The sequence below is a fragment of the Monodelphis domestica genome, chromosome 1 (genome assembly GCF_027887165.1).
Source record: "Monodelphis domestica isolate mMonDom1 chromosome 1, mMonDom1.pri, whole genome shotgun sequence".
In the NCBI taxonomy this organism is placed as follows: Eukaryota; Metazoa; Chordata; class Mammalia; order Didelphimorphia; family Didelphidae; genus Monodelphis; species Monodelphis domestica.
Genome location: NC_077227.1, coordinates 542,432,948 through 542,448,747, shown reverse-complemented (window position 1 = coordinate 542,448,747; position 15,800 = coordinate 542,432,948). Strand labels below are relative to the sequence as shown.

Here is a 15,800-nt window from a genome sequence, read left to right as displayed (position 1 = left end):
CTTCCTTAACCCTCACATTGACTGAATTATCTTATTTCATTAGACCTACATCTGTGGAAGACTTTGACCAAAGATCTTTAGGGATATCTTCAGGTATTGGATAGATTGAATCTAAGTCACCCTTTGACTGAATATAAGAATAGCAATGGAAAAGCTTTCAGAGATTCTTTCTTGGTTAGTAATTCCTTCATCAGTAAGAAAAAATCAGCATAGTCAGGATCAAAGATCTCTATCACCCTCTGAAATTTCTTTACTACTTTATTAGGTTCATTGGAAAAGCACAGGGTTCTATGTCTGATAGTTTCTAAATCCTCAGGAGTAAAAATAATTTATGTGTTTTAACTTTATATATCTCATCCTGTGTAACTACTGGTATATCTCTTAGAACATAGAACCCTTATTCTTATTACATTAAGCATTCTTCCTTTCCAATATGGATATTTTTCTTAATATTCCCTTCATTAAATTCCTTATCAGTAGCATTAGCCTTTAAATAATTCAAAATACCATTATTTTAAATAATTTTCTCCTTCATACATAGTTCCATTGCTTCTATTTTATCTTTCATTATCATTATCCTTTGTTTCATTTCTTAATCCCTCATTATCTATTGAACAATTGCCTTTAATTTATAACCAACACCAAAAGCAGGAATGTGCATTTATATAACTCAATTAAGCATAAGCATATCAATGGTACATAAACCAAAACAGTTCTTACAGACAATGACATTATTGGTTCTATCCATTCATAACCCAAGATAATATAACAGCAATGAGGGAACAAGGTGAAAATCCCATAAGGGATATGCAGGAAACAATCTCTCAAAAAATACAAAATACCATTTGCCATGTCTCCTAACATGATGCTCAAAGTATACAGAAAGTTCTTATAAAGCACAGGATATGTGTTATTAGTATCCGCATTGATTAGCAATTACAATCACCAAATAATAGAACCAGAAAAAATCCACCACCAACAAAATGTCTTCCTAACACATGTGCTTTTGGCCTTTAGTCTATTTAAAATTTAAACCTCCCTCTGTGTCAATCAAGAGTCAGAGTTCCATGTACCAGGACCTTGGGGAGCAACCAGGTGCTGAGAAGGACAATGGAATGTTGCAAGGTGCCCTAACTATCTGCTGTTATAAAGTATCAGCAATTTGCTATGGCCTAGGCCAATTTCTGTGTATTCGCCCTACTGACTTGCCAACTGGCAGAGGTGGGTAGAATAAGGGTTCAAAACTATAAGTATATAACAAAATGAGTTTATTAAACTAAAAGGAGAAAGGAAAGGGAATCCGGGAATAATTTACTTTTACCCCAAAACAGAGATTAAACTTCCTATAAGTATTCTAAACTAACTCATTAAATTATTAATTAATAGTAGGGAGGGTATGGTAGGAGCAAGAACAAGGCCAAAGTAGATCTCACACAACTGGAGTCCTTCTTTGGGTCAATCAGCATTCTCAGTAGGAAGTCACCAACAGATCTGTTGAGCATCCACTCCTCAGCAGTAGCACCAGCAGAAATAAGCAGAGTCTCCAGAAAGCCCACAGAAGAGGGAATCACTGTATCTCTGGGTCCCCCCACAGAATAACCAGACTGAAGACCCTCTGGGCTCTCTCCTGACTGTTAGGGGAAAGCCACAGCCTCTCTTCCCCAGTGTTCTGGAATCCTCCTTGCTCTCCAGGACTTCCTGGTTTGCCTTGTATGACTTCCTGGTTTTCAAGATTTCCTGTTCTTGGTAAAATCCTTTACAACAATATTGTCTAATTGTTTTAGCTGAAACCACAAGAAGTGATCTCTCTGGTTCTATGTCTCTATAGCACCACTAGAGGATTAAATACAGTATAAGCCTCATCCCAAAATCCATTGGCTACATCAGGAAGACCTCAGGGTGCCCCCAAACTGCATTCCTGATTCTTGGAAACTACTTCCTCTCCTTTATGATGTATCTTCATGAGAAGTTGGAGACCCCTGATAATAAAGGCACAGGGAAACATGGTATAATGGACAAAGAGTTGGATTTAAAGTCAGAAATCATAAGTTCAAATCCTGTCCCTAGTTTAAACTAGTAATATAATTGTTGATAAGCCACTTAACATTTTAGACTCAGTTTCTTTGTCTGTAAAATGAGGATAAAAGTGCTCGTATTTCTTTATCTACATATAATTGCTGTAAGAAAATCACTTTGTAACTCTGAAAGAGCTATTAATATTATATTTTAATTATAATATGAATGTCAGTCAGAATTCAGCAACTTAGTGTCTTAAAAGTTGGTTGGGGTCACTGAATATAATATTTTATTATATATACTTAACTATAAATATCATATTTATAGAAATCCTACCTCTGACATTTAATGGTTGCATGAATCCTGTTAGGGCTCCAGGCCACTCTGTACAGAGAGGGTGCTAGTCTTCATTTATTGAGGGAGTTCCCTATGCCAATGAAGCCAAAGGTCCAATCCAAAATTTTGGACAAAAAACAATAGTCTCTGCCTGCAAGGAGTTTCCATTCCATTGGACAACCCTCAAGCCATCAGGTGTCAGATATGGAGAGAGATACAACTGTATCCATTTCTCTTTAGGGTCTTTTTTCCCTCTAGGTCAGAGGAAGTATGAAATTATTGGCATAGAGAGAGCTTTGAATGAGGAAGCACCATTACTCTATTGAGGAAACTCCCCTATGAATGTCAGTCACCATTCAACAACTTAGTGTCTTAAAAGTTGGTTAGGGTCACTGAAAGGCAAGCTCAGGGATTTGCCCAGAATTATGTGGACCCTAGAGGTTACCTTAAACTACAAAAAAGCCATGTCTAATATTCTAGGTACCTTCTTTTGGCCAAAAACATGGGCCACTTCTGTGCCATTCTTTTCCTAGAAGGACAAGAGGCCAGCAGTGGGTTTTTTGTTTGTTTGTTTGTTTTTTTGTTTGTTTGTTTTTTTACCAGCAGAGTAAAGGTTTTGGGGTTAGAAAAAGCAGGATATTTTCCAGGGACATTAAAATGATTGGACTAACCATAGAGGAAGCTTCTCAATGGGCAGCTTTGGTCCATCTGGTCATTAGGCCTTATGCTTAAAATGTACACTTAGATCAGAGAGGATTTCTGTTTCTCCACTCCAAATTTGCCCTAGCAACTAATAACCTAAATAAGCTTAATCAAAGGGAGGTTTCAGTATCATCTCCTACTTGGCAAAATTTACTGAAACTGGTGACAAATCCATAAGTCAAGTACCCAGAAATAAATATGTAGGAAGAAACATTGTTCCCTGTCCCTTTCACTTTCCATTTCAAGGGAAATGCAAGTCATCTTAACTCAAATTCTATTTTTATCCAGAAATTATCAACAGAAGGCATTGCAAAAGCATTAATAAAAGAATGAATACCTGGCCTGAACCACCTCTACACTTTGAGTTTTAAGTAAAGTCATTATAATCCCCTATACTTATAGGATACTTTACATTCTTCTAAAGGATTTTCTCATATATTGTCCCTGAGAGGGTAAGAGGGCAGTTATTGCAATTCCTGTTCTTTAGAAGAGGAAAATAAAGCTCAGAGAAATGAAGTATTTGGCTTAAAGACACATTAGAAAGTGGCAGAGCATGTAGAAGTTAATGAAAATGAATGAATGAAAAAGCATTAAATATAGTTTGTATTTTTGAAAGAAGACATTGTTTTAATATATAAATATTTTATAAATAATATATTCATAATTTTATAAGCATCTAAATGCATAAATGTATATGCTTTATAAATTTTAATAAAATGTATAAAATAAATTTATTAAAAGTATTCAACAAGAATGTTTATTTGTTCTATCATAAAATAAAATAGCTCAATGGGAATCTGTGTAGTAAAATTCCAATACATGGAACCTCTCTTGGCCCATCAATATTTCCTTCTTTTGTTAGGAAAGATGCCTGCAAGGGAGTGTGTGCTTATTCTTAAATTTGGTTCTCTGTCTCAGGGGATACAAATAAAAAGTAAGATTGGAGATATAAATTGAAGAGAAAATAAATAGAAAAGTATATACCCTGCTTTTTTTCTTTAAAAAAAACTTTTTTTCCAGATTACATGTCAATATGTTTTTAATATTCACTTTCTAATATTTTGCAATCCATTTTTTCTCTTTCCCTCCCAATCTTCCCCACTCACCCATACATATACACCCATACATATATTATCATATAATACAATTTTCAATATCGGTCATTTTGTGAAACAAGACATACTGCTTACTCTAGGAAAAAACTCTTGGAAAAAATAGCATGAAGAGTGGTATGTTTCAGACTGCAATTAGACTCTATTTCTTCTATTAGTGGATATCCTTTTTTTGGTCATGAGTCCTTTGGAGTTGTCCTGGATCTTTGCCTTATTGGTAATAGTTAAGTCATCTGTAGACGATCACAATGCAAGAACATCATTCTCCTTGTTCTGCTCACTTCACTTTGCATCACTTCAAATAAGTCTTTCCAGTGTGTGCGTGTATTCATCTTGTTTGTTATTTCATATGGCTCAATAGAATTACCTTAACAGTGTATCTACAAGTTCTTCAGCCATTCCTCAACTGATGGACATCCCTTTAGTTTCCAGTTCTTTGCTACCATAAGAAGAGCTGCTATAAATATTTTTGTTCAGCACCCTTGCTTTCAAAGTGAGCCCACTGAATGGGGGAATCTTGGAATTTTTAAACCTGGAAGGGACTTCAGTGAAGAAGTAGGCCAACCCCCTCATTTTTCAAATGAGGAAATTTCAGCTAAGGTTTTTTTTTTTTTCATTCAGCCCAGTATTCTTTTCATGTGGCAAACTCTGTGGCATAATGATTTTCAGGGTCCAGAGGTGTTATTGTAACCTGCTTTAGAGGAACCCAGAGGCAGAGATTCGTAACAGTAGTTCTTATCTCACTAATATTTAAGGTAGCAGAATATTTAAATTTTATGAAGTCTCTTTGAGGGTATAGGGGATAGAGCCCTAGGCCTGGAGTCAGGAAGCTGTGAGTTCAATTCCTAGCCGTGTGACCTTGGACAAGTCACTTAACCAAATTATCCTTAATTTTCTCATCTATAAAATGAGCTGGAGAAGGAAATGGCAAACCACTACAGTGTCTTTGTCAAGAAAATCACAGAGCCAGACAGGACAGAAAGGACTGAACAAAAATGTCTTTTTGCTCATATACAAAACTTGAAGTGGCTAGTAATTGAAGTTGAGGCTTCTCTCAGCACCCAATAGCCAAGGAGTGATTCAATTAGACTTAAGACTTCAAATTCAGTATTCATTGCATTTTGCTATTCTGTTACCCAGATCTGAGGTACTCATTCATGCAGAATTCAAGTTGGAACTAGCTTACTCCCTATCTTTGTGCTTCAAGCTTTGGGTAACTTCATTAAGGCATTTCCTACCCCTTCAGATTATCCATAATATTTACTTTATATGGATTTCACTTAGATAAAGTTATCAGGATGAAGGTCAAGAGAGAGGCAAGGCACACGATGTAGTAATTTATACATGCTTTGAGATCCTTTTGGGCTGACCCAACCAACTCTCTATTAATCTTTTCCTCCAGCCATTCCAGACTCTCTCCCCAGTCTACTATTGTGTTACAAGCTCAAACATAATCCCAAATGTAATAAAAAAAAAATAAGAGCATGGTCTGGTTTAAAAAAAAATGTAGCACTCCTCTAGAAGTTGGGATTTAGGGACTAGTACTAATTTGGTTAAAAACTTGATATAGGACCTTGGACAAGTCAGAAGGCATATCTGGGTTTCAGTTTTGTCAATTGTAAAATGAGGAGGTTAGGTTATTTGGTTTCTGACATCACCCTCACTTCTAATATGCTATAATTTTGTGGAATTTAGAATATTATATAATGGATAATATAGCATATGTAGGGGAATTTCCAAGTAAATGAGAAACCTTTAAGACAGCTGGTAGCAGAATAGAGTATATAAAGATTAAAATTAATATTCAATACTCCAAGTATTATTTTAATCCTATTTATTAAAAGCCACTTAGAGCAGAGAGGAATTAAAAACCAGAGAAATAAAAAAAAACAATAGAAAAGCCAAAAGCTGTTCCCTCCTTCCCGCAGATACCAGCCCTAGAGACCTTGTGGACTGAAACAGAAACTCAAAACTCCATCCATGTAAAGAGATGCACAAACAAGAAAAGGAAAAGGAGATTGTGGGAGATGTAGTCTCTTGGGTTCAAGATTCTAAATCAATATAAATACCAGATTTAGAGTCAGGAAGACTTGATTTCAACTATAACCTTAGACACTTAATAGCTATCTGACCCTGAGAAAGGCACAAGTCCTCTGTTTGCCTCTGTTTCTTCATCTGTAGAATGAGATTAATATCATCACTTACTCCAACAGCTGTTGTGAGAATCAAATGAGATATTTATAAAAGCTCTTGGCTCAATACCTGGCATATAGTACATGCCATATAGAAGACAATGAGGTTCGATTTATTGTCTGACAAATATATTTTCCCTTTAAATGGGATTTGTTTTTTTAATGATGTTCAATAAATGTGTGTCATTTCCAGCCATGGCAATCCTCTCCCCACCTCTTATTGTTTACTTAAGCCCCAGTTCTTTCCCCACATTTCATCAGTAATTACCTGTTAGACATTTGACACTGGATGTCATAGAGCTATTTTAAATTCAACACATTGAAAATTGAATCCATTATCCTCCTCCTTCCTAAACCCTCTCCACTTCCAAAGTTCCTATTTCTGTTGAAGGCACCACTGACCTTCCTGACCATCAGGTTTGTGATCTTGACATTTTCCTAGACCCTTCATTCTCTTTTGACTCCCTCATTCTATCAGTTGCTGTATCTTTTTTCCTTCTACTCTCACAACATCTCTCCTGACAAACTCCTCCTCTCTTTTCACTTAGCTACCACTTTAGCTCAGAGCCTCATCACCCCCTGCCTGGATTATTACAAGAGCCTCCTAATTGATCTGCCTCCCTCCATTCTCTTTTTTTCCTTAAGCACGGATCTGAACGTGTGACTTCCCTACTTTATCAATTCCGGTTATTTTCTATCGCCACTAGGATAAAATGTAAACTCCTCTATTGAACATGTAAAGCTTATCTTTCTAGACTTATAGGACATTACTCTCCCTCTGGCACTCTGTGATATCCTCAAAGGAGCCTTTTCACTATTGCAGCTCCATCTCCTGTCTTCATGCCTTTGCAATGGTAGTTACCCACACCTGGACTATGTCCCCTCCTTACCTGTACCTCAGAAAATCCCCTTTTTCTTCTAAGATATAGGTCAGCCACCATCATATGCATGAAGGTGTTTCTAATGTCTCCAACTACTAGTGGCTTTCCCCCAAGACCAACTTGTACTTACCTATTTTGAATATGTATATATCTTATGTGAATATGTATATGTATTTTAAATTCTTACTTTCTACCTTAGAATTGATAGTGTATATTGATTCCAAGGTAGAAGAGCAGTAAGGTAAGGGCTAGGAAATGGGAGTTGTGACACACCTAGGCTCACTTTGCTAGGAAGTATCAGAGGCCTCATTTGAACCCAGGACCTTCTCTTTCAAGGCCTCACTCTCAATCCATTGAGCCACTTAGCTGCCCCATATGTGTATGCATCAACTGTCTATTTATGCTCTATCTCTATTTTATACATCCTGATTATTGGTGTTGAATTCACTCTAGGTAATGCCTTGTGCTTTTTCCAAACCCATGCATAAAATATACCAGTACAGATAGCAAACTCCTATTTGAATATCAGATGCAGTCTAGTATATGCATCTAAATGGATTCTACTATGATGACTCTCATGTCTATTCCCAGGATGAGATTGAGGTGTTTTGACTGGGAAAGGGAAGGAATGGAGAAAAGAATGGATCCCAGAAGACTCAGGAACTGAGTGTCAATACATTGTTCTTTTCTAAGTTTCTAATGAAATTGAATCAGTAAGAGAGTTTGAATTAGCAGGTGCCTTGATGAAGTTCCTATCCCTGGAAAATACATCATATTGTCTTAAGAAGCCACTGATTCAAAGCTAATTTTTTCATTTCAACATTAACCATGGAGGCAAGAAGAGCAAAAAAAATAAATAAATAAAGTGGAAAAATATGTTTAAGTCTTCACTCAGAGTTCATCACTTCTCTCTCTGGAGATAGATAGCATTCATCACTAGTCAGTTGAAATAGTTTATAGAGTTTAGTATCAGTTATTGAATTAGCTGTTACAAAAAGTAGACATTCCTGAGGGCTCTCAGGAAAAGGCCAACTGACTTGGAGTGGGACAGTGGGTTGAGAGCATCATCCAGAATAAAATAAGCTATCAAAGCAGCAATAATAATGGATCTTTCACAGAGACAAGATTATAATCTGAGGTCCCTCATAGCACAAGAGCACTGAGGCACCCATAAGGGACAGGGTGAACAGAGTTTAAATACATTTAGGTGGCACATCTGGGAGAAAGGTTCTATGAGTGAGTTATATCTAACAACCAAAAGTCCTTAGAGTGGGAAGGGCTGTCTGAGGCTGGAGGAGTGGAAAGGGGGTGGTACTAGCCCCTCAGGCAGTCCTTGGTTCTGTGAACAAGGTAGCCAGCAAGATAGTCTGTAGCTGAGTGAAATAAGCGGAACCTAGAGAATACTGTTCACAATAACAGCAATACTGGACAACGGGGGTGGGGGGGGGATGGGGGGGCAGCTGGGTAGCTCAGTGGACTGAGAGCCAGGACTAGAGATGGGAGGTCCTAGGTTCAAATATGGCCTCAGACACTTCCCAGCTGTGTGACCCTGGGCAAGTCACTTAACCCCCATTGCCTAGCCCTTGCCACTCTTCTGCCTTGGAACCAATACACAGTATTGATTCCAAGACGGAAGGTAAGGGTTTAAAAAAAATACTGGACAACAATTATCTGTTGAAAACTTGGCTGCTAAGGTTATCAGATTTTGAGCTGTGCCTCTAAAGCTGCAGTTGGGCTGTCTGATATGCCTGGGCTTATTCTAACAAACGATATTTGGCTTTACAGAAATAACCCCCTAGATTTTGGGGTGGGGTGTTGGAAATAGCTATTTCTTTTGTTGAATTTAGCTGCATGCTACCTGTCATGTCAAACACATTTGAATATTGGTCATTGTTATAAGAGCAGACTCATACATAACCAAAACCCCAAAGCTATGCAGAAAGTATGTTAATCCTGAAAGACTTATGACAGGCATTGCTATCTACCTCCAGAGAAAGGACTGGTGGAGTCATCTTCCACATCAGTGTATTTATGGTTTTATTTGGGGGTTTTGGTTACATATGAGTCTGCTCTTATAACAATGACCAATATTCAAATGTGTTTGACATGACAGGTAGCATGCAGCTAAATTCAACAAGAGAAATAGCTAATTCCAACACCCCACCCCAAAATCTAGGGGGTTATTTCTGTAAAGCCAAATATCATTTGTTAGAATAAGCCCAGGCATATCAGACAGCCCAACTGCAGCTTTAGAGGCACAGCTCAAAATTGATAACCTCAAGAAGTTTCTCCAGAATCAAAACAAGACACTGGCTCACTGGAAACTATCTTCCAAAGATCCTCAGATGCAGTACTAGGGCAGTACATTAAGTTATGTCCCTGAGCATTCTTGGGAACACTATAATGTTTTGCTACCAGCAAGCAGTAGGTGAAAGAAGAAATCTTGCCAAGGTAATTTCGTTTTCTCAATACACGGATTATATAACTTCTTGACTGGGTTCCAACTTTCATTTTCCTGAAGAAGGAAATTGAAACTACTCAGCTGAGAAGGAAAACAAGAAAAATGTGCCACCTCTCTCTCCCACGTGACTCAGAAGCTAGCCTGTAAGACTTTTGGTATTTAACCGCTGAATCTGAAGTGAACCTCGGAGAGGTGTTGTACAGGGCACTGAGACAACTAGCCAAGATGTGGCTGTTGATGCTAACAGGTTTTGCTGAGAAGCTGCTTCATGTTTTCAGCTTCCAGCTGACCTCTCTGTGGAAGATGCTAATACATTTATCCTCCTCATTTGGGACATTGCTATGGTCTACTGGTGGCAAGAGGAGCATTCAGCAGAGGAGGAAGAAAAGAGGAAAAAGAGAAGAGACCTTAGGAGAGGAAGATGCCTCAGAGGTCCCTGTTAGCCCCGTCAGTGTCAACTATCATTTCACACGCCAGTGTAACTACAAGTGTGGTTTCTGCTTCCACACTGCTAAGACATCATTTGTGCTTCCTCTAGAGGAAGCCAAGAGAGGTCTCCTTATGCTTAAAGAAGCAGGTGAGTCTTATTTGAAGTTCTTTCATGCCCAACGTGGTGAAGGGAGTACTGAATTTGGAGTCTGGAGATCTGACTTCAAATTCTGGCTCCACCTGCTCCCATGGCCATTTAAAATTTGGAGGTATGTTAGAGGACATCTAGTCCTTGGGTTCTTAATTTATTTGGTTGGGTTTTTTGCATAGTGGATCTCTTTGGTAGTCTAGTAAAGCGTATGGACCCCTTCTCAGAAGGATATTTTTTGCTTACCTTTCAATATTGAATTAAATGCAATATTTCAGTTAAAGGACGGTGAAAAAAAGGATGTATTTCTTTTTCTTATCTAAATTCAGAGACCCCTGAAATCCAAGGAACTTAGGATAAAAACTCCTGATCTCTTTTTACAGCTGAGCTAAAACCCAGAAGGGTAAAGCAGACTGCCTGAGATTACACAGCTAATAACAGAGATGAGACCAAATGGGCTTCTGACTCCTGTGGCTTACTAGTTGTATAACTTTAAGTGAATCACTTACTGTCTCTTATCTTCATTTTATTGCTTGCAGAAAGAATGTTTTGGATTATTTGCTGCTATAGGTGCATCCCTGAAATCCTATGATTATTTCAGGATTCTGTGTGTGTGTGCGCGCACGCACACGCATGCGCGAAGATGTGTAAGCGGGAAAAGGGATGGCACAATGAAATAAGAAGTCCTTTTGTTAACAAGCTTAAGGTCTACCCTAGTTAACATTGACACTTTTTCTTTTAAAATGCTAAGATGAAATTGGGAAGGAATCCCTGGTCTCTGCCAGTTGTACCCCCACTTGAATATAGATTTATCCCATCAGAAGTAATTTGAGTCTAAGAAAAAAATGAGGGAAAAAAGAACACCTTATCAAGTGAAATAACATTCCAAGAAATAGTTTATTCTACCACATGAAGAATGTTAGAAAAACAACCTGAGAAGGTATGTAGTTGAGTGATGTTACAGAAGGTTTTATGACTTTAGGGTAGGATTTGATTCTGATTTATTAACAATACAAACAAAAGGCAAGCTGGTTGGGTTGTGATTTGACCCATTAGAGGGAGCTTTCAAATGAAGATCCCAAATCTATTTGAATACAGAGTATTTCTCCAGATTTTTTTTTTTTTTGGCTGGGGCATCCTAATACAAGAAAAGCTTATCTTTTGGGATGTCACATTGAGGACAATGTACTTCCTGAGAATTCTCAAGAGAACACAAGTTAAGGCAGATAAAGAGAGAACCCCTCCTAAAATAGAGGTTGGAAAATGGTAGGCAAAGGTTTGTGCTGCTGAATTTGTTTGTTCAGTTTTCTGAAATGGTTGTGCCCTTCAGAAGTCCAAGTTGTGGCAATGGTCTACCAAATGAATGCATAGTACCTATGTATAAATTTCTTTTCTCGGGAGAATGGCTTATTTGTTTATTCATTGAAAAGCTTTAAGTCAACGTTTTTTTAAACTTTTGTTTTCTGGATTAGAATGAATGATAAAACAGACAGAAGAGTGACAAGGAGTAGGCAATTGGTGTTAATCACACAACCAGGAAGAGTCCCAGATCAGAGTTGAACCCAGCCACGCCCTACTCTGGCTCTCTATCCACTGTGCTCCTTAGCTGTACTTCCTTTTTTTCAGTATGATTAGTTTCCTTTGCAAGTTTGTTATGTGTGACTTGAATACAATTGACTATTTCTCTTCTAGTTTTATTCCCACTCCCTGACAGGGCTTTGCATCTAGTACATGGATAATGAATGATTGTTGAACTTAAATGAAGAATTATTTTTTTTCCTATGCCATTTGACAGGTATGGAGAAGATCAACTTTTCAGGAGGAGAACCATTTCTGCATGACAGGGGAGAATTTCTAGGCAAATTGGTGAAATTCTGCAAAAAAGAACTAAAACTCCCTAGTGTCAGCATCGTGAGTAATGGAAGTCTGATCAAAGAGAAATGGTTCAAGAACTATGGTGAGTGGTACTCATATGCTAACAGGTTTGGTATACTATCTGTGATACTTTATTTTATTGTTGGAGCTTCTTCTTCCTTTCCCCCTGAGGACTGAGGCCCATTGTTCTGGGAAACTAGAATAAGGGAAAACCCAAACTCCCAGAACCTTTTTGCAAGCTATGTGTGCAGTTTGTATTCAGCAAGGATCTGAACAAGTAATGATTACAGGTTTTGGAGCTGGAAAAGGTCTTTTGAGATCATGTAGTGTATTTTCTCATTTTATATCAGAGAGGCTTTGAGAGGGGAAAGTGATGTGCCTGGTTTTACACAAATAATGTGTACCACTGTGCAAGATTTGAATCCAGGTCTTCTGATTTATAATACATGGCCCCTTAATTACTAGAACATAGATCACAGGACTATAACTCTTCTGAAGGCCATTTAGAACAAAGAGCTTCATAAATGAGAAACTGATGACTGAGGACACTGTGGCTTGCCCAGAGTCACACAGATACAAGAAATAAGTAACTGAGCCCAGTTTCAAAACCATGTCTTCCAATCTTGAATTCAATGCTCTTGCCAGAGTACCATGCCTTTCATGTTCAGAGAAGAAGGAAATAATTGAGATCTAAAAGAATCAGAAGATTTATGAGCTAGTGGGACGTAAGATGACTTTGAATGGGGCAGCTGGATGGCTAAATGGATAAAGTGCCAGACCTGGAAATGGAAGAGCCTGTGTTCAAATCTAGCCTCAGACACTTCTATCTATGTGGTCCTGGACAAGTCACTTAACCCCCAATGCCTAGCCTTACCTCTCTTCTGCCTTAGAACTGATCCTTATGATAGCTCTAAAGACAGAAGGTATGTTTTTTTTTTTTACTATTTTATGACCTTTAAGATTGACATGTGACCTTTAAGATTGAAAGAATGCTATATTAGAAATCATGAGAAATAGGTTCTAGTTATAGCTGCACCACTGTCTAGCCTTGTTAAGTGAACAATACTCTTAGCCTTTCTTACCTCATCAACGGAATAGGGGCCTTGATCAAGATTATATCTAATGCTCCCTTTTCTACTCTGTAAATCCTACAAGTAGGAGATGGCATTGTAAGAAACAGGAACAGGAGTGAAAAATTGGAACATGAATCATAGGTCATGGGTTCAAAGGATTTAGAGTAGGAAGGGACTTAAAAAATGTCCTAGGCTAGCCTCCCATATTTGTACAGAGGAAGACCCCTGGGTCAGGCAGGAGAAGCAATCTACCCAAGGTCATAGAGGCAGAAAGTAGCAGATTTGGGGGTTTGAACCTGGTTCTTCTGACTCCAGTTAAGTTAAATGTTTGGATCAACTAGAATGTCAAGGGTATATTGGAGAACAGCTGGATATAATAATTAAAAAGCTAACATTTATAAAGCTTTTTAGAATTTTCAGAGCATTTAATGTATATGATATCATTTGAGCCTCCCAACAACTCTGCTATGCAGGTGCCTTTGTTATTCATAATTCACAGAAAAGAAGCATAAGATTCAGAGATTTATTTAGAGTCAGACAAGACAGCTAGTAAATGTCAGAGCCATCTCTAAAAGGGCAGTTAGGTGGCACACTGAATAGAGCTTCAGGTTTGGATTCAAGAAGGCTCGTTTCTGTGTGTTCAAATCTGGCCTGGGTAAGTCACTTAACTATTTGCTTCAGTTCCTCATTTGTAAAATAGGCTGGAGAAGAAAATGACAAACCACTCTAGCATCTCTTCCAATAAAACCCCAAATCAGGTGATGAAGTGTCAGAAACAACTGAGAAAACAACTGGACAACATCTCTAAAATGAAGTTGAACTAAATTATTTTGAAGAATCTTTTGACCTCACAGTCTATATTCATTTCTGTTCACTTGGTGTTGTCCATATACTTTTATGAAATTGTGGCATATAAATTATTTCTCAGAAGTTGGGGAAAAAATCTTTTTTTTTTAACAGAAAAGGGAAAAACATAATAGAAGACTGATTTCCTTGGGTTTTATGTTCCTTATCTAGAAAATGAGGGTTTTGTACTACATGATTTCTCAGATGCCTTCCAACTTATAAATTTGTGGTCCTATGATGCCATTCATATACACACATATATATATATACATATGTGTATACATACATACTGAAATAATAAATTGAAATAATTGTTTATTTAAGATAAGGGAAGTAAGGGAAGGGAATTGGGATGATCTATCTACATATAAAAACTAATTCCTTCCACCAAAATCCAATAGGATTGAATAGAAGTTATCTACACTGAATTTGTACCTACAGATCCTATAATATCCTAACCAGAATCCTCCCCCCCCCCCCACTTTACTGGTAATTAGAGTAAGGGAAGACTGGAAGATACACAGGTTTAAGAGGGAGAGGTCTCACAGTTGTCCTCTGGAGTTTAGTAGGAGTCCTAGTAAAAATCACAGCAGCAGCAGGAACACACAGGAACAGATACAGATCCAATAAGAAGGGGAGTAATGATTTAACTCACACAGTCCACCTATGGAGTTTAAAACCAACCTCAACCACTTCCCAGAAGGTGAAACTTGCTTGAAGGAAAGGTCACATCCACAGTGTCCTACTCCAGAAAATAAATCTCACCAACTAATTCTCCAGAGTCAGTCTCTCCAGGGTTCTGGAATTCTCTCTCTGCCTCTACTTTAGTACTTCCTGCTTTCCCTATGATTTCTCTATAACAATACATATATGCAAATGCTCATAGACATACATATGTATATACACAAATTCATATGTAGATACACAGATATACATGTGCTGATGAAGATTTGTAATATAAAGATCCATTATAACTAGTTCTTGGGAAGGGAAAATATGAATATTTTGTTTTTCCCCCTCCAGGTGAATACCTAGATATTCTTGCTATTTCATGTGATAGTTTTGATGAGCAAATCAATACACTGATTGGCCGTGGACAAGGGAAGAAAAATCATGTGGAGAACTTATGGAAGCTGAGGAAGTGGTGTACAGAATATAGGGTTGCTTTCAAGATCAATTCTGTTATTAACAGATTTAATGTGGAAGAAGATATGAATGAGCAGATTCAGTACTTAAACCCTGTTCGCTGGAAAGTAAGTACATAACCATACTGTTAGATATTTTTTTTAATGAAGCAATATTTAGAGAGGTTTCTGTTGGCAGTATTTGGGACCACTCAATTTAGGGAAGATTTCCAGATTAGAGATAAGGGAACTAAATCCTAGCTTCAGTTCTGTGGAATCATAATGCTCCATTAGTTCTCCATTCTCCATCTAAAATATTCTTAATACTCATTTGAAATAACTCTGGTGGATATCACAATGCCTTCTCATCCTGTGTGACTCTCACCCACATCTTTCCCAAAATCTTCAAAAAAGGATTCACCAACCAGGGCATTTCATTAAGAGACCTGTCTCTGGTTCTTTTCCTCTGGTTGTCCATTTGCAAAATAGGTATGGTAGCCCTTGAGGTGAATATGAGAATAAAGACTAAAAGATATGCTAAGGATATAAAAGAGAGAGGAAAATGACTCAAAGAAGAGAGCATGCTCTGATCTAATAATTGTGGG

The 15,800-nt window shown here is 37.7% G+C and overlaps 1 protein-coding gene across 2 annotated transcripts in view; it reads left to right on the top strand.

Annotated features, from left to right (window-relative positions):
• The window catches only part of RSAD2 (radical S-adenosyl methionine domain containing 2), a 32,594-nt gene that overhangs the window by 8,773 nt on the left and 8,021 nt on the right, over window positions 1–15,800 (top strand). Inside the window, exons 2-4 of one of the 2 annotated variants that reach the window (XM_056813350.1) lie at window positions 9,979–10,277; window positions 12,073–12,234; window positions 15,095–15,324. In XM_056813350.1, coding sequence (XP_056669328.1) covers window positions 10,004–10,277; window positions 12,073–12,234; window positions 15,095–15,324 — 666 coding nt within the window. In that variant the 5' untranslated portion in view covers window positions 9,979–10,003. Of the gene's footprint in view, window positions 1–9,227; window positions 10,278–12,072; window positions 12,235–15,094; window positions 15,325–15,800 lie in introns of those variants that run through there. The other variant, XM_056813349.1, reaches the window with a different exon arrangement.